Source organism: Crotalus tigris, unplaced genomic scaffold, assembly GCF_016545835.1.
Source record: "Crotalus tigris isolate CLP2741 ecotype Arizona unplaced genomic scaffold, ASM1654583v1 scf7180000024343.1644824, whole genome shotgun sequence".
Taxonomy (NCBI): Eukaryota; Metazoa; Chordata; class Lepidosauria; order Squamata; family Viperidae; genus Crotalus; species Crotalus tigris.
Genome location: NW_024100513.1, coordinates 158765 through 181612, shown reverse-complemented (window position 1 = coordinate 181612; position 22848 = coordinate 158765). Strand labels below are relative to the sequence as shown.

At 38.8% G+C, this 22848-nt stretch overlaps 1 protein-coding gene across 2 annotated transcripts; it reads left to right on the top strand.

The window, feature by feature from the left end:
• The first annotated feature begins 11743 nt into the window (after window positions 1-11743).
• Window positions 11744-21627, top strand: ARGLU1 (arginine and glutamate rich 1). Of its 2 annotated transcripts, XM_039326721.1 has the most exons (4): window positions 11750-12320; window positions 15613-15838; window positions 18084-18167; window positions 19761-21627. In XM_039326721.1, exons 1-4 carry the CDS (start codon window positions 11968-11970, stop codon window positions 19923-19925), a joined length of 828 nt encoding a protein of 275 aa, XP_039182655.1. In that variant the 5' UTR covers window positions 11750-11967; the 3' UTR covers window positions 19926-21627. The 2 variants fall into 2 exon arrangements, with proteins under 2 accessions (XP_039182656.1, XP_039182655.1); XM_039326722.1 differs by lacking the exon at window positions 19761-21627 and having other exon boundaries at window positions 11744-12320; window positions 17599-18125.
• The last annotated feature ends 1221 nt before the right edge of the window (window positions 21628-22848 follow it).

Below are 22848 nucleotides of genomic sequence, written 5' to 3'. Positions count from 1 at the left end.
CATGTCCATTCTATTTTTGAAAGCCTTCGGTGATGGAGCACCCACAACTTCTGAAGGCAAGCTATTCCATTGGTTGGTTGGTCTAATTGTTCTTAGTTCTTATTTGCTTCTCTCCTTGGTTAGTTTCCATCCATTGTTTCTTGTCTTGCCTTTTGGTGCTTTGGAAAATAGTTTGACCCTCCCTCGTCTTTGTAGGAGCCCCTCAAATATTAGAACACTGTTATCTCCCTATTCTTTCTTTTCATTAGCCTATATATATCCAATTCCTGTAACTGTTCTTCATATGTTTAGCCTCCAGTCCTCTAATCAGTCTTGTTGCTCTTCTATGCACTCTTTCCAGAGTCTAAGATGAGTCAGAATGTCATAATCAGTAGTACTGAGAACTGTGGAAAGGTCAAATAGAATCATCAGAATCAGATTCACTCTATTGTTCCCCAAAAATCATGTTAGATTGACCAAACCAGCTCAACCACATAGCCCACTCAATTTTAGTTTGAAATAGGAGAACATAATCTGCTTCCTCCAGGACTATCTTGCAATTGAAAAGTCACCAATCATCTTTCAATTAGCTTACTCAACTCTGGCAAATAATGAGTGGTGTTTAAGTTACTATTTTTAAGGGACCCAGAGAAGGCTTTTTGAGAAAAATATCCTCAGCACAAGCTGGTTAGCTCTTAGGATTTCTGTTAGGTAGCCTGGGAGGGGCCTAGTAGTGGTTAAGATGCTGAACTTGTCAGCTTTGGTTTGAGACCTGAGTGTTGTGCAACAGGGTAAGTTCCCATTACCCGCCCCAGCTCCTGCCCACCTAGCAGTTTGAAAGCATGCAAATGCAAGTAGATAAATAGGTATCACTTCAGTGGGAGTCATTCTGTCCACATGGCTACAGAAATGTCTTCGGACAATGCTGGCTCCCTTGGCTAAGAAACAGAGATGAGCAACAGCCCCTAGAGTCAGAAATGACTTTACCTTAGGTAGCATGGAAGTGACACACTGACATTGAGCATAAAGCAATTCTCTCTAAGATATACTCATCAAAGAAATATTGTTCTTATAGGACACAACTCCCCCATCTTATTTCCCCTATCCAGCTCTATTCTGAACTGTGCCCATGTCTCATACAGCAAGGTCTCTATTAAACAAGCTAGGTTGGTTAGCTTTCAAGTTGTACTTAATACTTTGGATTAAGGAAGCCTCATAATGCAGTCATGAGCAGGGACTGGAATTCTTCTGCAATGGTGAGAGCTGACATGGTCTATGGAAAAGAGAACAGTCCTTAAGGTTGTCATCTCCCTTTTACTATAAGGTCTCACTGCTGCTGATTGTTCCTGTTCTCAGTTACACCTGTCTTCAACCTCCCGGATATTGTAAGTTTCCCTGATTTGAAAAATCCTCATGGGAGGACTCCAATATGATATTTATCTTTGCAACAATTGGAACACTTGTACAATAAAAGGTAAGAAGCTTATGTACACAGTCTTTGACCAACTAATAGTTAAAGAAGATACAGTAAAAGAACTTTACAGCTCATCCACTTCCAAATGTTATTACTTCTAGAGAAAAAGTTAAAATTACTTGTTTGCTTTCAAAATGAAAGAGCGATTAAAAATATTCCAGAAACAATTACTGGGATAAAACAACTATTGTTGGGCTAATGTTTTGTCGCCTAAATCTTCCAATCATATTTTAAGATTCTGCCAGGATGGTTTTGGTCCTTTAACAGTTAGACTCATCAGGATGTTAGGTGCATGATCATGTTTATATGTCTTGAAGTTTACATTTCCCACAGAGAACCAATAACCAACATTCCCACCTTTGCTCATTCATTGCATTCATATACGCATTTTAGCATTCATCCTGAGATGGTGGGTCATGTTAAGATTCAGAGAGCTGGAAGAGGGTATCATGTGTCATGTATGGCATCTCTTCCACTGATCACAAACTGTCCAGTGCTTCACAAGTAGTGAACTGCAGCTGTTTGCGCAGTGACTTTTAGTGCTGTAAATGCATTTTTAAAGTTAAGAACTTGCATCTGGAACAGGGATTACCCAAACCTTGTTGGTTTACTAAATCCTTAGCTTTTGAATTCAGACAAGAATGGCGAAGCTGTTTTTTTTTTTTTTTTTAGCACAGGGATTATCTTTTCATTCCTTTGGCAATGTAGTTACAGGCTACGGTATATGCACACATCTACTTTATAGCACAGATTGATCAGTGAATTTCATTCTTTTATTTTATATCTTCCATAGAAGAGGTAAACAATCAGGGACTGGGAAACATAAATAGCAGTCGGAGGAACTGTACAACAACACTAGGTTGTTCAGTTAGCAATATTCTCATACCCATTTAGTGAAAGTCTTGACTAATGGAATGGCATGATTCTTCAAAAACAGAATATGGAAGAAAATACAAGTTGGGTTGCTTTTTGTCAAAGAAAAATTAAGAAATCCCAATTAAAGCTGTGACTTGTTAATTGGTTCTCTCTGTGACATGAATCAATTGTCTTTTTTTTAATTTCATTCAGCTTAGGCTACACTAGAGTGGGGTATAGAAGGGAAGGAAGAGAAAAAGGTCTCAAGATGCTGTGCATGGTAGATGTGTTTCCTATTTGCAATGATATGAAGTGAGAGAGTAACAAAGTTGGGGGGGCAGGTCAAGCAGGGCTTATTACCGGTATGTTCTGCACACCCATATCAGGATAGCACCATTGGATGGTGACTCAAAGTAGAAACAAGTTGGGGATGGAAGCATCAATTTCATACTGATAGCACTTTTTTCCTGGCTCAAGGATGGGTGGTAGCTTTTTAATTCAGCAATGAAGAAACAACAACTTCCTTGATAAATGTATATTCCATTTATGAAGTACTGCTATTGTAGGTCCTCTTGCTAGTTATCACTCACTTCTCCTGTAATCATAAAGGAATAGAGATAAAAGCTTTGACTGTTACAATAAACAGACTTACTCCTTTTGAAACTCTGTTCCCTTGGACTTTCATGTTCACAAACTGGAGTAGCTCATCAGCCAACGGTCTGAATTCATCTGAGGTGAACATTAAAAAGCCTTGTGTGTTGGCATGACTGAAACAAATTGTGATTTATTCATGCTGTGCTAAGCCAATGTGGTAGGTTAATACACAATTGGCCATAATCATATCATATGTTAAGCTGTAAACCACAGTGGAGTCACATGGAATGCTCCCTGTAAGCCAAAATTAAATAAACCATATTATGGCTTTGAATGTGTGATCCTTGTTTTGTAAGTTCAAGTGGCTGTAGAATATATCTGATTGTTTTTAAACCAATAGGTAAGTTGTACTGAAGCAAAAGAAGAATTATATGACTAGGGAGATCATCTAATCTTAACAATACCTTATTCTAAAGCTGTCCTGAGACAAATCCACCCCAGGGTCTGGATCCAGGTGCTTCAACCACTCAAGAAATAAGGAATATTTTTTTTCCTATCTGTAATTACTGTAAGCCAAAACTAGTCCAATTTATATCACTATTTAAATCACTGGCATAAAAGCTGATGAGAGAACCATAGATATCAATATTATGCACACCTCAGGCTGCAAAAATTCTACCTTGAAAAACAAAATATAGCTTCCATTTAATTTCAAAAGTGATGATCTAGATCAGGGGTCCCCAATCCCTGGGCTGCAGATTGGCACTAGTCCACAATCCACCAGGAACTGGGCCGTGCGAATGAAGCTCCATCTGGGCACATGCAGGATTCAGGCAGGGCACGAAATCATGCCCTCCCAGTCCACAGGAAAACTGCCCTCAGTGGAACTGGTCCCTGGTGCCCAAAAGGTGCTGATCTAGATTGACCAATACTCTGATTCAATTTAATATAGCTTTCTTTGGTTCTATAAGCTTATGGATGGCCAACGAAAGATCATATAGGGCACAGTTCAAGTACATATGAATATATTTTATGATGTATTCCAAAGTATGGATGCCTTTTGGTATGGAAGGTGGTATGAGCTAAGCTAATACATTAAATTCACTGCAGTTTCCCAGTCATTTGAATATATAATTGCATTCACAAAAGACACTTGCCCTAGGACTGCCTTAATGTGGGTGTGTTGAACCTTTGAGAAACTATTTTATTTAGTTTTATTCATTTATAACATAAAATGTGAAAATACAAAAGCAAATAGTAGGGGACAACAGCAGAAAAAGGGAAAACAAAAAAGGTATGACGAAAGGGAGAGGAAGAAACAAAAGGCACTGACTTCCGACTCTCTCTGTTGCAATAAAATCAGACATTAAAATCAAATAACTTTTTACATTTCTATAGTAGTATGCACTAGCCATTTCTGTATTAGCAAATCCATCTAATTGGTAAAACCCAAAATCATATCATTTTTTTCCACCTCAAGCACAAAGTCCAGAAGCGGTTTCTAAGTAGAAACAAAAGTACTTATGTTTTCTTATCAGCACAGTCAATTTGGCCATCTCTGCTAGTTCCATCAGTTTATGTAACCATTAGTCCATGGTAGGAATCAAGGCATCCTTCCACTTTTGTACATAGAACAGTCTTGCTGCCATCACCATATGTAAAATCAGAGTTCCAAATTTTTTTCTTAATTTTTTTTCCATTAGGCCCAGAAGGAAAGTTCCTGGTTTAATCTTTATGTTCACTTTAAGAATTTTCTCCATTAATATACGAATCCTACTCCAATATTTCTTTGCCTTATCACATGTCCACCATAAATGTTAAAAAGTCCCTTCTTTACATTTACATTTCCAATATTCATTTGAAATATCTTTATACATTCTAGATAACTTATCTGGTGTTAAACACCAGCGATACATCATTTTATAGAAATTTTCTTTTAGGTTATAATTTAATGTGAATTTTAAGCCTCTTATCCACATAGTCTCCCATTGTTCAAACATCACATTATACCCAAAATTCCTTGCCCACTGGATCATACAGTGTTTTACATGTTCATTTTCCAAATTCAATTTTAATAACATTTTATAGACTTTGGCAATTATATGATCATCACTATCACATAGTAAGATTTCCAATTCATTTTTAGCGAACTCAAAACCATGGCGTTTTTTGTCTAGTTTAAATCTTTCCTTCATTTGTTGATGTGTAAACCAGTGACAAGCATGACCTTCTAATTCTTCCCTAGACTTGAGGATGGGGTCTCCAGAATTGAAAGATACTATTTTACTATACATTCACCAGTCCGGCTTTACCACCATTTCTTTTCTAAAAAAAAAGCTTCTTGGGGGAGACACCCATAGGGACAATTTCGTAAAAAACCTTGTTTTATATTTATTCCAAACTCTTAATAAGGCACGTCTAATAAAATGATTATTAAAATCAACATTTACTTTAACTTTATCGTACCGTAAATACCTATGCTATCCAAACCTTAATTCATGGCCTTCTAATCGAGCAGCTCCATCCTTTTGACTCTGAGCATTAAGTCTGTGTCAGGGCAATGAGTTTGCTGCATTAAGTTCATTCTAACTCTTATTAACAAAAGAGTGATACAAATCAAATAAAGTAATTCTGATTTATAATTTAGACTTATGTATGAGCTCAGATAATTGTTAATTCAATAAACCATGGTTAAACAATTGCATCTTATCATATACTGAATCAGTAAAAAGGGTAATTACATTTGAAAGTACACATCAATCCACAAAGACATCACTGCAGTTATTCATCAAAGAATTCAGTCTTGAACATGTTTGAATTGATGTTTTTCATTCATAATTAAGAAGTTCCAAAATGCTTTCATTTTTAAAAGGATAATATTACAAATGATTATAGTAGTACTTTGCTTCATACATAATCTAATATGTGGGGAAGAAAAGAAATTCATAGTATCTTCTGTAACTTGACTAACTCACATAAGAGAGCATGCTCCTTAACAACTTGAGTTGATCTTTTTGTCAGAATATTTTCAACCACTCTTGGGGGGTGGAGGTGGCTCCCAACGATATTGGGATTGTGGGAACATCTGTCATTTTAAGAACTCTCACAAAAAGATTGCTAAAGTTACTATATGCCCATATGCCTTGCTAAAATATCTAATTTTTTATCTTTATTTTTGAATCTTTTTTGTAGCCTTTAGAACCACCACCACTTAGCCTATAAACCTAAGAGTTTTTATAAATAACTTCAATATTATAATTTAATAGCATTGTATCAGCAGATTTAGCTTTCAATTTTCTTTTATTTCATATTAGTTTTGATAGTATTATCAAAATAGACATAATTTTTCTTGGTGGTATTTTATGGTGGCCCATGCCAGAAATAAAGATTTGATTAGCAGATTGAGTCAAATGAAAAAGGGCTTGCTCATTCATAAAAAAAGTTATGGTAATTTACAACAACTGTTTAGCACAGGTTCTCAACCTGTGGGTTGCAACCCCTTTGAGGGTTGAACAACCCTTTCACAGGGGTCGTCTAACCTCCTGCAACTCCGGAGCCTCCTCCGCCATTTGCAGAGAGAGAGAGAGAGAGAAGGAAGCACAAGTGCTTCCTTCTCTCTCTTTCTCTCTCTCTCATGCAGACTTGCCCCCTTGCGGAGCTCCTGATTGGCCCTGCGGCCGGGTGCCCTGCCCCCTGGGAGAAGGGTGGCCAGGAAGGCCCTTTCCCTGGCTGGCCCTGTTCAAGGTGCACGTGGCCAGGGAACCGGACAGGGAAGCCCTAGGATCCCTGCTGGGAGTGGCCCGGCAGAGCCTCCGTTGAGTGGGCCAGCTCTCCCGCAAGCCGCGGCCCAATTGGCCAAGCAGCAGCAGAGCTGGAGAGGGAGGGTGAGTGGCAGGGGTAGGGAGGGGGCTTTGAGTCCGTGGAGCACCCCCATGAAGCAGCCTCGGAGCAGGTAGTGTGGCTCCTCTGGCTTACCTGCACCAGGCAGAGGGGCAGCCGAGCCGGCCACGCGTCTCCCCAGGCCGGGCAGCAGTCCTGGCTGGGGCGGTTCCTGGGCCGTCCCTGGGCCACTGAGCTGTCTCCTGGGCCGGCGGGGGTGGTGGCCAGCAGGGGCTTCCTGGGCAGTTCCTGGGCCGCTGACCCAGCCACATGTCTCCCCGGGCTGGGCGGCAGTCCCGGCTGGGGCGGTATTGCTTCAGTCCCAGCGGGGCTGGCGGCTGGCGGGGCCAGCAGGGGTATTGGTTCCTGGGCTGTTCCCAGTCTGCTGAGCCGGCCACATGTCTCCCCAGGCTGGGTGGCAGTCCCGGCTGGGGTGGCGGTATCGCTTCGGTCCCGGTGGGGGCGGCAGCATCCCGGTCCAGTCCATGGTGCCCTGGGTGCCTTTCAGCGCCTTCTGCTGCCTCCTGCCCACCCCCATGCTTGGCCTTCCCGGGACCTCCACCCATTTTCCCACACCTGGAGCAGGAGAGGAAATGCTGCTTTCTGGGCATGGAAAGGGGCTTCCGCCTCCCAGTCCCCCATCCACTGGAGCGGTGGCACTCCTCTGGACTGGGACTGGGGTTGTGCAAATCGCAGCGCGCCTCCTTTCCCGCTACCCAGCCTGGCCCGGCTCGCCCTCCTGCGGCAGGCAGAGCTCGGCAGGATTTGGTCCTGGAAAGGCCCAGCCAGCTGGCCGGCTGGGAAGGCTGAGCAGCTCCCGGTGAGGGAGCTGTTCCCGCCCCGTGGCCAACTGGCCAGGAATCTCATCCGGCTCGGGGGCCGCCTGACCGCCGTGGGGATGCCGTCAGCCGCCTCCTGGCAGGCCCGCTAATTGTGGGCTCCCGGCCGGCTTCCTCTGTGAGTCAGGGACCCGGGACTCCTAATTGCACCCGGGAGAGCCCGACCGAACCCCGGGTTGACTTGCACGGCTCTGAAATGCCGCTTGCCTGAATTCTTTCTGCCTCCTGGGGGGAAGTTGCACCTCATGGCCCAATTATTATGGGTGTTATTCCAGTGTGGTCACTTAATTTGGATGCTTCTGTTGTTTTTATTGGTTTTGCTGTCATTACTCTTTTAAAAAGTTTTTAGTATTTTTAATTGTAATACATCTTTGAACTGTAATCTGCCCAGAGTCACTGAAAGGGAAAACCTGAGATATTGAGGGGAGGGGAGAGGAGAGGAGAGGAGAGGAGAGAGAGAGGAAAGAGAGAAGGAAAGAGAGAGGGAGAGAGGAAAGAAAGAAAGGGAGAGGAAAGAGAGGGAGAAGAAAGAGAGGAAGAGAAGAGAGGGAGAGAGGAAAGAGGAAAGAGAAAGAGAGAGGAAAGAGAAAGGGAGAGAGGGAGAGGAAAGATAGAAAGAGAAAGAGAGAAAAGAGAAAGGGAAGAGAGAAAGGAGAGGAAAGAGAAAGAGAGAAAGAGGAAGAGAAAGAGAGAGAGGAAAGATAGAAAGAGAGAAAGAGAGGAAAGAGAGAAAGAGAGGGAAGAGAGGGAGAGGAAAGAAAGAGAAAAAGAGGAAAGAGAAAGAGGGACAGGGAGAAAGAGAGGAAGGAGAGAAAGAGGAAAGAGAAAGGGAAGAGAGAAAGAGAGGAAAGAGAAAGGGAAGAGAGAAAGAGAGGGAGAGGAAAAAGAAAGAGAGGAAGAGGAAGAGAAAGAAAGATACAAAGAGAGAGGAAAGAAAAAGAGAGGAAAGAGAAAGGAAGAGAGAAAGAGGGAGAGGAAAGAGAAAGAGAGAGGAAGAGAAAGAGAGGAAAGATAGAGAGGGAGAGGAAAGAGAGGGAGAGGAGAGAAAGAGAGAGGAAAGCATAATCACTATGCTTTAATTATGGTCAATTCGTAACAATGAAAATACATCCTGCACATCAGATATTTCCATTACGATTCATAACAGTAGCAAAATTGCAGTTATGAAGTAGCAACAAAAATAATTTTATGGTTGGGGGTCACCACAACATGAGGAACTGTATTAAAGGGTCGCGGCATTAGGAAGGTTGAGAACCACTGGTTTAGGAGGAGGCACATTCTGATTCTCCTGCCCTTCTCTACCTGCCAAGATCATCTTTAAAATTCCTTACCTTTTCAGTTGGTAGTTGAACACATTTTCTAAAAGAGGGGAAATCACTGGTCAATACTCAGTGTAGTTGAAGAATTCAAACTATTTTAATATTAGTATATGTTTTAGTATGGAACTCCTGAGCACAATAAGAGTTTAAACATTTAGCAAGCATTAAAAAAAGTATTTATATTGTATTTGTTGTTAAACTTCAAGAGGAAATTAGTCAGGGCAGCTAGAGCTATGGTAGTTGAAGCTGCAGTTTGACATTTAGCAGGTACAGCTTAGCAAATCAGGCCCATTTTACATTTTGTTTTTATAATTAATTTGTAACCAATCACATTCAGAATCACATACTTTCTTGATGGATTACAAATGTGCTTTGTTGTGTATTGCAATCTTGCCCACAAAATATTGCTGAATATGGCATGTGTATACAAGCTGGTTTTGCAAAGGTATCATAAACTGGAAACTGAAATCTTTTAGTGCAGTGGCCCCCAACCTTTTGGGCACTAAGGACCGGTTCCATGGAGAGAGGTTTTTCCATGGACCGGAGGAGGAGTTGGTTTCACGTGCTGCCTGCATCCCACAGATGGTGCTTCATTTGTTTGCATGGCCCGGTTTCTGGCATGCTGCAGACTGGTGCCAGACCATGGACTGGGAATTGGGGACTCCAGATCTAGTGTCTTGACTAGAGTGACCAGATATACCACACAAAGAGGACATGTTCTCCTTTTTGTCCTCAAGCCTGGTATCTGGCAGGCAGAGCCTTAAAATCAAATATCTATTTCTTTTCTTTTTTTTTTTTTTTTTTAGTATTTACCAGCTATCTCTTCCTGAGAAACTCTGGCATACTACTTCTCTAATAAGTGCTAACCACAACTTTACAAATTTCACTGTAACTTTAATTAGTTACCCTAAGGTTTCTTGCACTGCTGCCTGAAATTGTAATAGTTGTAATCAGTTACATACTGAAAATTTTTGCTTCCTAACTGGCTCTAGCACATTCCTGCCATTAAAAAAACAGTCTTTCTCATGCTGGAAAAAGTAATTACATGTACATGTAATTAAAAATGTTTTTTGCAGTTTTTCCTGATAAGTTTTGTTGCAGATGCCAAGAATGTTAATCAATTAGTATGTCCTCTTTTTCTCCCATTTGTCCTTCTTTCCAATTGTCAGTGTCCTCCTTTGCTTCTTTAGATATCTGGCAACTCTATGGTTGAGTAGTCCAAACAAATTTTATCTTGACAAGGGAAGGAAATTTTATAAATCATAAATAGGATAGATTCATCTAACAATTTTTCTCCAATAGTGTCCATTGCTATTTTTGAAACAACTTTTGAAGCATACTTTACATGGAGTCCAAGACATTATTATTAAACAAACTGAAAAAAGTTGGCATTTTGTGTAACAATAGATTCCTTTCATTTCAAACTAAAATTAACTCAGTGAGGCAGTTTCTGGTGGTATATATAGAAAATGGCCATCCCATTGAGAGCTTCATATTTAGCCTATGACATTTCATAAACTTAGTGATTTACAACCATTAACTATAGATATTGCAAAATTTAGGTTTATATGCTGTCTTTTTTATAGAAAATTGACATAATTAGATATCCACAGGTCTAGGTATCTGCTTTAGCACATCAATCAATACCTACAATATGTCTTCGTTTTTGTTGAGCACCCAAACAGCTAACTCAGGGGTGTCAAACTGCCGGCCTATATGCCGGACACATCATCCGGAAGCCGTGCCCACCCCATTGCCACCAATGGCAAAACCGTCCCGATACATTGCATGACATCACGTGATGTCGCGAGTTTGACATGTCTGAGCTAACCTAACCACGTTGGAAATGGAAACAACACATCCTATCCATATAAAAAACATTGCATGTTAGGCTGTTCTTCCAGGCTTTGGGTTAGAATGACAGTAGAAAACCCTTTGGTTTTTGGTTCTGTCTCCTGGTCTACTTTTTTTTCATTGTTACGTTGCCCAGAGACCCTGTCGTGTCAAGTGAAAATAAAATGACTCCATTCAAAATAATGAATACAGGTAATCCTCGACTTATGATAATTGAGCCCAAAATTTATGCTGCTAAGAGAGAAATTTGTTAAGTGAGTTTTGTCCTATTTTAAGACCTTTGTTGCCACAATTGTTAAGTGAAACACTGCACTGTTAAATTAGTAGCATGGTTGTTAATGAATTTGGCTTCCCCAATGACTTTGGATGATTACATGTCCCCCAGGCACTGCCACTGTCATAAATATGAACCAGTTGTCAAGCATCCAAATATTAATTACATGACTGTCAGGATCAGGCTGCAACTGTCACAAGTGTGAAAACTGGTCATAAGTCACTTTTTTCAGTGCCATTGTAACTTCCGTCTCTAAATGAACTGTTGTAAGTCGAGGACTATATCTATACCTGAATGCATACTTTGGTTATGGGGCAAATGCAGCCATGCATTTTGCCTTTCTCCTATATTATTGTTGTAATTGTTATTATATTGAAACGAACTAGGATGCCTGCTTCGAAGTTCCGCTCATAGGTTCTGTCCCCATTTGGCAGTGCTCATAAACCGCCCTCGCCGGAACTTGAACGGAGTCGGGCTTTTCCGTAACACATCGTGAACCGCGAAATCACTCGAGTGTCTTCGTCGTGGCCACCCTTCCCCTCCCCCCTCCGTTTAGCATTCCCGCGCATATTCGGCGATTCCCGGAAAACCTCGTATCTTCTCCTCTTCGGACATTTCCGTAGAGGACTGCGGCTCTTTCCCTTTCTTAGAAGCGCCGGTGAGGTGCATTGTGGGAGATCGCAGTGGATCCTGGGGCGGAGGAAGGAGGAGAATTCCCCCGTCTTAGAGTCGGGCCGCCGCCGCCATCTTGTCTTGCTGTGGCCGCCGGGCCTTGGGCCTGCTGTGCGAAGGGGCCTGCGAGGTGGACGTGGTGCATCCGGCGGCCCCGCGTGGGATCCTGGAGATCCCTTTGGGGCCGCGCTGAGGACCGCCACACCGGCGTTTGCTGAGGCGCTCGGGATGGGCCGCTCCCGCTCGCGGAGTTCGTCCCACTCCAAGCGCGTCAAGAGCTCCAAGCACAACAAGAAGAACCGGAGCCGATCTCGGTCCCGTTCGCGGGAGAAAGAGCGGGCCCGCAAGCGCTCCAAGTCGCGAGAGGGCAAACGGAGTCGCCGGCGGGAGTCCCGCTCCAGGTCCCGCTCCAACACTGCGCCCTCCCGCCGCGAGCGAGATCGCGAGCGGGACCGCGCCTCCTCCCCGCCCGACCGCATCGACATCTTCGGCCGGACAGTCAGCAAGCGAAGCAGCCTGGATGAGAAGCAGAAGCGGGAGGAGGAGGAAAAAAAGGCCGAGTTCGAGCGGCAGCGGAAAATGTAAGCGGGGCCGTCTGGGCGGAGGCGGGTGGCTCCTTCTCTCCTGGCGGCTTTGGGATGAACGGGCGGCAATTTCTGAAAGGTTTGCTGGAGGCAGCTGAACGATGCAGAAATCAACATGCACATCCGCTGTTAAACTGCTGGATTAGCCTGGGGTGCTGGGTGGCAAATTTGCAGGCATAGTTGCAACTGCCAGAAAAGGTAAGTGGGAAGGAATGAAAGGATCGCGTTAGACCTGGTTATTGTTTGGATGGGCGACCACAAGGAGATCAACAAAGCTGTGGATTGGAAAAATGTCTTAGTAGGAGAGAATGTCAAACCATACTTCCATATTACTGCCTGGAAAAAACCTTGGATCTTATTTGTATACTCATCAGAAACTGAGTGACTAAATAAAATTGTTGCTTTTTTATTACTTCTTGGTACAAGATCATTTCATCATGGAATCATTTAATCATTAATATTACAATATTCTCAGGACAATTCTTAGCTATTTTGACCTGTCTCCTCCCTTTTTCTGAGAGCAATAATCAGTTTTCTAACTGCAAGCTTTGCAGTTCCTTTTTTAAAAAAAATATGATTCTGATACTTAAGTAGTAGAGTAAATTTATTTGGTCACCATGTTAAATGTATTAGTAAAGATAACTGGGGGGAGGGGCCGGAAGTAGGCTAGCTATATTCAACAAGAGTTAGCACGATCTTTCAATTTATGTTTTCAATCTGCTATTATTAAGATTAGCATTATAAAAAGGAAGTTTCAATTTCTAATCCACAGCTTTCATTTTCATTTCATTTATTTTATTTTATTTATTTTATTTGTATACTGCCATAGTCTTGAATATTAACATAAATTTTCCCTGGCTCACTCTTTGTTTTTCATAATCAATTTTGATACTTAGGGAAGTGCACTGATAATTTTTGTACAATAGCATTTTCTAATGCATAATAAACCTTGCTGAGCAGCTTCCATGAATACATTCCAGTGTTCTCTTATTGCTAAATAAATAAATAAGTGTAGTCTGAGCTGTTGTTATGAATGCACCTGTTTTTTTTATTAAAAGTTTTATAAATTTATTACAATATAAACCCTCCCATCCCTCCCCCACTTCACAGAGCTGATTACAGGGTAAAACAAAATAATAAACAAATGTAATCCAACTAACATAAACCAACTATACTATCAATCAAAACTATAAGACACTTTAACTCCTTCTCAATGCAAATATTAACAAATTAAGTCAAAAATAATAATATAATTAAAACTATTACTAATTATCTAAAATCTACTCAAAAGCAAGATAATACTTTTCAACTTCATATTTCTTCTGAATATAATCAATCCATCTTCTCCAAACCATAATATATCTTTCTTGTGAACGGTCCTTCAAGTAGGCGGAAATCTTCGCCATATCTGCTAAATTAGACACTTTAAGTATCCATTCTTCCAAAGTAGGCAACAAATTTTTCTTCCAATATTGCCCCACCAATAATCTTGCAGCTGTTTTAAGGTTCAACATCAAATTAGTTTCTTTAACATCAAAATCTACAGTAATACCCAACAAAAATAATTGTAGAGTAAACTTAATCTTTTTCTTAAAAATCTTTTGAATATTCCACCAAATCTTAATCCAAAAAACTTTAATATCTTTAATACTCAAGTGCAAAATTTGAGAGAAAATTTTTATAAAATGTTTTATAGATGGCATTTGGATCCCCAAAAGTTGTCCCGCATGTATCCGAATTTACAGCCTAAATGTTGGAGATGTGGAAACTTAGATGCAACCTATTTCCACATTTGGTGGAATGCACCTGTTTTTTTAACTTAGTGTAGAAAGGCAAGAGTTTTCTCTGTGTAAACAGTTATGTTGCTTTAGATTATATTTATAATATTGGTTTGTCAGATTCATTTTGACAGAAGGCCTACACCAGTCTTGTGATTGCAGTGGGAAGTGCAACGCTTGCATTAAAATGTCAGTTTCTATCATAACAATGAGAAGTTTGCACCCTGATTCAAACTGAAATGTGGAATATCACAGGCTTGAGATGGCCTGTTGATACTAAGTCATTAAAATTTTGAGTATCTATTTAACTAGACATCACTGGTAACAAAAGTTAATTAGCATTTTGATACTGTCAAAATCAGTGTCTGAAGATTTGAGATTACAGAGTCAGTTGGTTAAAACAAGGTTAAATATCAAAAAGGTGAAGGAAAGCAACTGACGCTTAAAAGGTAGATGGGCAACAACATTACTAGAGTGCCTGCTTTGCTTTTTATTGAGCACAGTATACTTTGAGGTATCAAAATGAATGCAATTCTATTTTTACAAAGTATCATTTAACTGAGTAATCAATAGAGGAGAATATTTGTAGTCAGGGTTGAAATGAGAGTCCTTGGTGCTTTCTGACTTTGTTTTCTTGCAGATGTTTCATTTCCCAAACTAGGTAACATCAGTGCTAGTAGGGAATGGGATCAAAGAGCACCAAGGAGCCCTAACTAGATATTTAATATGCTTCATTAAAATCTGAGGAATTTATGCTCCAGTCTAAATTTTGCTTTTATAACATAGTAAAAATTAGGAATATAAATTACATCAGTAAAATATTCCTATCTATAGCATCTACTATGTGTTCAAAAGAATTTATTCTAATATAGAACAATGTTAAAAAAGACATAAATTGCCGGTCTGCTCATGATGGGTTGATTGTTTTATTCAAGATTAAAAAAAAACATTTTAATTAATTTTTGCATTATATATGCATTTTGTTCAGCTGAATAATTGATGACTACCTTATTGTTTGATAATAATGCTTTGATAACATTTCACTGCTTGAATGAGTTCTCTGATGAATTGTCATGAAGTGCTAGATTTTAAAACTTGAGTTCTATATTATAATCTAGGAGATATAATTTATCTCTGTGAAACCTATTCTTCCATTCCATTATTCTTGCATTAGGTCTCTGAAAACAGTGCATATTTTTGGTATTATAAAATATCCGTCATTGTCTTTTGGCTTTGATAAATTTTAACAATAAATATGTTTATAAATTGTAAGGTGCTTGGTCCATCTAAAGATTTATGCAATTGCATTTGGAAAGCAATGCTTTGAATCTCATATTTCTCCTATAAATATTTTCGTTCCTAAAATTATTCCCTACTTTTTTTCTTATATAAACACTCAACACTTGCGTATTACAGTGTGTAAGCATGATGTATGCAACGGGCTATTCCTGAAGTGTGATGTAGAATTTAATTTTCTTGACATTTGAAGCTGTATATTTCTGTCCCTGTAGTCGGCAACAAGAAATAGAAGAGAAACTTATTGAAGAAGAGACCGCCAGAAGAGTGGAGGAGCTTGTAGCAAAGCGGGTGGAGGAAGAACTGGAGAAGCGGAAAGATGAAATTGAGCGGGAAGTTCTCCGCAGGGTGGAGGAGGCTAAGCGCATCATGGAAAAACAGTTGCTCGAAGAACTCGAGCGACAGAGACAAGCTGAACTTGCTGCACAAAAGGCCAGAGAGGTAACGCTCGGTCGTTTGGAAAGTAGAGACAGTCCATGGCAAAACTTTCAGTGTTGGGTTGTGCCTCCTGTTATGTTGAGAAGGAGATGGAATACAGCAAATCTAATTCCTTTCTTGTGTAAACTTGCATTGCTGCGAAACCTAATTTCTAACTTATTCAGAGGAGCTAACTGATACCTCAAACATTCTTCCAAAACCTGTGAAAGGATACTTGAATTTTAATGGAACCGGCCTACTTATTTGAGACTTGTTTGAAACTTTTGCCATGGCTGCAGGATATATCCACAGTTCTTTCTTAACTGGGGGAATGGGTTGAACAATCTGTGACTATGTATCCTTCATTTGTTTTGTTTTATTTAGACTGTAAGAGGCTTTATGCCTTCAGTCAGCAAGAAAGGAAAAAAAAAAACAAAACAGCAGGGTCCATCATTGAGCTGCAATGCCTTATCTTAAAGAAAGAGTTTTTCTTGTTTTTCCTCTAAGGCAATCATGCATTCCTCTTGACTACACAGTGGAGTAACTCTGGAACTGTGGTCCCATTCACTTTCACAAAAGGCCTATGCCAAATTCGTGAGATCCATTTTTTTACCAGTGCTACTAACAACAACTTCTTTTTCTCTAGACTAGAGAGTTGTAAAAGAGCAGGTTGTCCTTGTCTGAAGTTGAGCTAAACATGTGACTTCTTCTGTCAGCAGCTGGAGCAGAAGCTGAAAATGTCTTTCTGTGAGACAGTAATTTGCTACTGGAGGTTTTAATGCTTGTCAGCACTAATCACTCCAGGATCCCCAAATTTTAAAGTTCTTTTTAAACTTTCTAAAAAGTAGTGCTGAGTTAGACCACACTCTCCATATTTTCCTGCATTATGATTTGATTAGTTGCTTTTAATCAATTTAGTTGATAGTAGGAAAGAGTTTAATAAGATACTTTTTAATATAACACAATATGTTTAAAAAATTTTAAAAATGCATGTAATGGAAATTCATTTTAATTCTAAAAATCAAGAGTTTGGCTTTACATAAATGCTGAATTATAAAAAGATTACAAATCTTTTTGAAAATCTATAATGGATTTTGGCTGAAATCATGGTCCCTCACCATTCTAAGAGCAGATTAAATAGTAATCATTGAGTGATCACATTAGGACTTTTACTGTGGAGCATAATCTTGAATTCCTGGAGTGAAGGGTGCAAACCTGTAGCTGGTTACTACACATAGCAAGAAATATTTCTTCAAATACTTGCTTTGTTCTTATTAAACTATATTTTTGTGCAGACCTCAGGCTGTTTACAAAAACTGCCAAATATAAAATAACCTGAATATTTATTATGTTATTGAAATTACTCTTGCAATCTTTTTGCTTATGAGTTGCATAACAAAGTTTCTTTAAACTTTTATAAAAAGAAACCTAGATTTGATTTCTATATCATACTTTCAATGAACTCCTGAATACCAGTTTAAATGGTAGAAGGACAGTTTAATACTGTCTTTAAACTTGTCACACTATAGGATGTTCAGTCCATTTGCCCACAAAGGAAACCCATAGTTCTACAGAATATGGATAACCATTTGTACTTTTTGCTAACAGTAAATGTATTTTTTCTTATTAATTGTTTGCTTAGGAATGTTTTACATATTTTTTGTTCCTTCTTACCGTAAACATCTGCATTCTTCAGCTCAGCCTTCCTTGTATGTTGTTTCTTTATAAATGGTTGAGCTGCTGATGCAGGCATTGCCAAGCTAACAGTACAAATCATTTTAAAGAGGAAGCTGGCGCGTATGGCAGCCGAGGAGCACACTCTGCAGGACACTGGACAAGACAGTAAATATTCAACTTTTAATGCTGATTAAAGGAGTATAGGTAAAGAATGCGTAGGTATACATAATTGGTGAGACAAACTATTCACTTTATTTATATTTTATATATTACTCTTTTAATTTGGTAAATGCTATCCAGTTTTGTAGTTGTCCTTGTTGATTTGTGTGATATTAAAATGCTAGTAATAATTGGCTAGGATTCTCTGATTATGGAGGGTTTAGTTGGTTGCTGTTTGGATTGGGAGGGATGATATAAATTTAGAGCTAGAGACCAATTAGTGGTTGCACAGTTTGCTGTTTGAAAGACAAGAGGGTGGCTATAAAGCTGTCCCTGTTAAGTCAGTGTACAGAAGGAATTTCTAGGAAGACTAGTGCAGATGGCTAAGTGAGTATTTTACTTTTCTAACATCTTACCCTATCCTCCCGTTTAGGAGGAAGAGCGTGCAAAGCGTGAGGAACTTGAACGAATACTAGAAGAGAATAACAGAAAAATTGCAGAAGCACAAGCTAAATTGGTAAGTAAATTTTACTATAATTGAGAGAAAAAGCAGTAAATCCTGGGGGGGTATCAAGTAGGATTACTGAACATAAATTACAGGTTAAGATTTGCATAACGTCACCTATTCTTAGGCCCATCATTTGACTGAAAAATGTTTATCTCTTTGTTAGGAGGTAGTCATAATCTCTTTCTTCTCACTACCTGAAATCTGGTCTAGAAATATTGGTGAAGCCAACCACTGTACTGGTAGTCTAAATTTATCACTAGTTACAATGCACCCTTTCCCAGAATATCTTACAACCTAGATTTGCACTTCTGATGTCTTGGCTTTCCCCTGGTTACATGGTTGTATTTTGAATGTTGGGCAACTGGTCCACATTTATGAGTCATATGACTGTGATTTAGGATTTTTTTTTTTTTTTTTTTTTTGCTAGAAACTGACATTTCCAGCAAAAATTGCTCACTGGGGACAATGGGTTCACTTAATGACAGCTAAAACAATGTGGTAAAATTGGGTCGGTCATGTGTGCCTCGACTTAATGACTGTCATGCCACGCGATGGAAATTCTGAGCTTCATTACAATCATAAGTCAAGGACCACCTATACAGAAGTAAAAGTGGTCAACCGGAGATATTGCCAAGCCCCGGGCTTTTGTATTGACACCTTAAATCTATAAATGTTATCAAATTGTTAATATAATAAGAGAACATTATTAAATATGGGATTTGCTTGTATGGTTTTTTAATTTAATATCATTAAATGAAAATTAATTCAAATTTTGTTCTAGTCTCACCCAGTGTTTCTTAAAATCAGAATCTCGTGTGCAGTGTTTGAAACGCAAAAGATTTTGCCTCTGTATTTATGGATATTTTCTCCCATTGTTACAAAAACATGACTGCAATGTTTGGATTCACTTTTCTCCTTCCCTATGGCTTCTTCCTGGAAACCCTAGGCTATTTTTTATAGAAGCTGTAAAACCTGAAAGACAAATATTGAATAAAGTAATTCTTAACTTTCATGCTAGAATTATTAAGTCCTAGTTTTTAATTTGCATTAGCAACTGTATCTCAGATCAGATTATACTTGACCCTGTGGGTTGAATTCATAAATTAGGGATTTAGGAGAGATTCTCCAATGTACAAATTAATTCTAGATGGATTGGTTAAAACTGATCTTTTAACATCATTGTGGTCCTACATCATTTTAGATAGCAATCTGTTCCTGGTGGTTTTAAGCTTCATCATTTCTCAGCTACTTTTGATCTTATAATTCTAAATAGTTTTCCTAACTTTCTATTGAAACATTATTTAATCTTGCTTGCTTCTCTCAGCCTCTTTATTTTGATTGTTTTTATTCTGTGTCCTGTAAATCATCACTTCAAGTATTTTTTTAATGAAATTGTGATAGAAAACAATATGAAAATGGCTTATTTTCGTTGAGTAATCCAAAACAGTTTATGGGTGTTGCATGGATTTACACCCTTTCCCCTAATGCTAAAGAATGGAATAGCAGTCAGCTCTTCTCAACAAAGATATGCTAGTACCATATATGTAATGTTATGTAAGGTATATAAAATGTAATCTAAACTCTGTTGTTTTCTGCTTACAGGCTGAAGAACAATTGAAAATTGTTGAAGAACAAAGAAAAATTCACGAAGAGAGGATGAAACTAGAACAAGAAAGACAACGTCAACAAAAGGAAGAACAAAAAATGATCCTAGGCAAGGGAAAAACTAGACCAAAACTGTCATTCTCACTAAAGACTCAGGATTAAATTTCAGCTCCGAACTCTTAATGAAAATTGGGAAAAAAATCTTTGTATAGTAGCTTCATGTTGAAGTGGTTTTTTTTTTATTTTCTTTGGTGATTTTTTTTTCTTTTTGGACATCTGAAAAGTTAGCTTGTTCTAATAGGGGCTGTGCTCTGCATCTCTTATTTTAACGTATGTTAAGTTAAATCCTTATCAGATCATTGTCTTAAAGAATAAATTTATTCTTATCTGTTTTGATTCTGTGATAAAGTGGTTTGATGCAGATCAGGTCACTTTATAAATTATGTATGGTCTGATAAGGTTTTTACTACCCGCTGATCTCAGAGATATACTCTGATGCTAACTATTAAAGCTGGTTTTATTTTGCTGACTTTAAAAAAAGTTTGGCAAATATATTGGTAAATTCTCACAGTGTACTGGATCCTCAGTGGTTTATTATACCAGTGTCTTTTGATACTACTCCACTATTGTGCTTGATGTTCCTGATACAGGTAAGGAAAAAGTTGGTCAGTGTTGCTGGAGATGTGTAAAGGGAGTTCAGTATTGTCTCTACTAGAATTGTTTTTATTCCACTGATAAAACTCAACCAGCATTCCCAATTGTGTAAATAAACCAATTTGCTGAATAAAATGAAATCTTAAATTCATGTGTTTTAAGTAAATTTTTTAGTGCATGTATATTTTATGCTAATAAAACTTATTTTCCCCAAATCAGGCACACATTGGAATTAAGTTCACCAACATTTTTCATACTTTCAGAGCCAAGATTGCACTACAGGTTGAAATTATTGTCCTGTTAAGTGGCTCTTGCTGGCTTAATGATGGTTTTTACACTGATGGGGCACTTGTTTCAACTGTGGATTTGCTGTCTTTTTGGCAAGGATCTTGATAGATCTTATTTCCTTACATAATAAAATTGTGGACTTCATACTCGGCTCAGTTTCAAAACGAATTGCCATGGAGCATTATGGAGTTCTGTTTGAGGACAGCTTTGGTCTTATAATTAGTTTGATAGGTTTCGGATCCCCAGCCTGAACATGATGGCAAGTAAAACTGGCCACATAGTTTAAAAAACGGGCATCAAACTTGCTGTGTCATGTCACGTGCCGCGACAGATCACGACTTTTTTTGCATTGTTGGAGTTGGGGTGGGCGTGGCCTCCGCATGATGCAACTGGCCTACGGGCCGGCAGTTTGACACCCCTGGTTTAAAACAATCTATTAAGCGTACTCCACTTTTACGATCCTGTAATCCATTAATTCGGCACTGTACTCCTGAAAATATTCACAAGTACTTTTGGGCACAACTGTTCATTACAGTAATTTTGTAACTTTTTTTGCCAATGTTGTAAGATTAAATGAAGATTAAGTTTGCAAGTAATTGCTAGTCTTTCTAGATGCAACACTTGCAAGCTGCTTGTTTTCGGCAGTTCCCTGAATTCTTTTTCACATGTAGGTTGAACTTTGTCATGTACTATTTCTTCTAAAATTACAGCATCCTTAATGTTCTTATTCCAGTATTTAAATCAAAATATCAACATTCAGTTTTGTTTTTATGTAACATCAATTGTATCAAGTTTCCAGTATGTGGCACACATTGAGCAGACTCCTGTTTTGCTTGCACAAAGTACGGAATGATAGATCATGAAGTATATAGTCGAACAGTCGGTATCTCTGAGAATGTTTTTAATAAATTAATATTGCTGTGACCTTTGTGCTGTTCTTAATTTAATCAGACTAAAATAAAGTAATAAAGCCTGGGAGTTTCAGATTATTTCAAATCTCATTAGATTTTTTAAAATTAATTGCTCTGATGCGGTAACTAGAAGCATTCCTTTGGAAGAGACAGTTTGAAATTATGGCTATCTAAGTGTACTTGGCATTTTCAAATCTTGATCTCAGATATAAGCATACAGCTTATATCAAATAAATTGTTATATTAAATGAATTGGATCCAAGTTTGCTTTTGCCAAAGCACATTCTCTGAAGCGTAGATTACATCTGTGTGCATCTTGTACATATTCAGAGGATTCTGGAACCTGGATCAAATTTTCACAGGTCAAGGCAATCTCAAAGAAAGAATCAATTAGGAATCAATCATCAACCCTAAATCAAAAGTCTGGAAAGCATGATGTGGATTGAAGTATTTTTATTAATTTTGAAAGTGGTGTCTCCCTATTTATAAGAGTCTAGTTTTTCATTTGGGAAGTGCACTTTTTAATATATATATATTTGCCTTATAATTGTAGTAGTATATAGAAGTCCATATGTCTCTGAGGAAGTTTTTTGCCTGTTTTGCTTTGCTAAGACTTTCGCTGTTTTATTTGCCCTAAAAATCCCATCACTAAAAATGAGTGCAGTTTATTATCAGATGTAAGATCTTGAATGCTCTGGGTTGTGCTTGACCTTGAGGAGACGGAAGGCTTGGTGTTGCTGATGCCAGCATACAGGCTGTCAAAAAGAAAAATACTGCATACTATTTATTCTATCTGGGGCCACCTTTGATAAGTGCCTTAAAGTTGATGCAAATGGAAAGTTGCTAGTAGATGAAAGCTGCCAGGAAAATATAGCGCCAGTTGTAGGGATGCTGATTAACTTCCAGTAAGGACTTTGTGCATAGAACTGACCTGGTGCATTCATCTCAGATGGAAATGTGGAAAGTACCACAATATTTTGGAGGAGGATGTACATGCTATACCTTACCTTGGAGATCTGAATGGTGCCTTCCCTGATGGTATTCAGAAGGACCATTGGAACGGTTCTTTCACAGCCCCCTAATAAAAATGTTATTAATTGGCTTTTAAAGAGTTGAAATATCACTTAATAAAGATGCTGGAGTTAAGTTGTAATGTGGAGTTGGTTATAATTTTTATGAGGTTTTTTTTTAATTCATGGGGTCTTTGTAGCGTTGGCAATACAGAATATGGA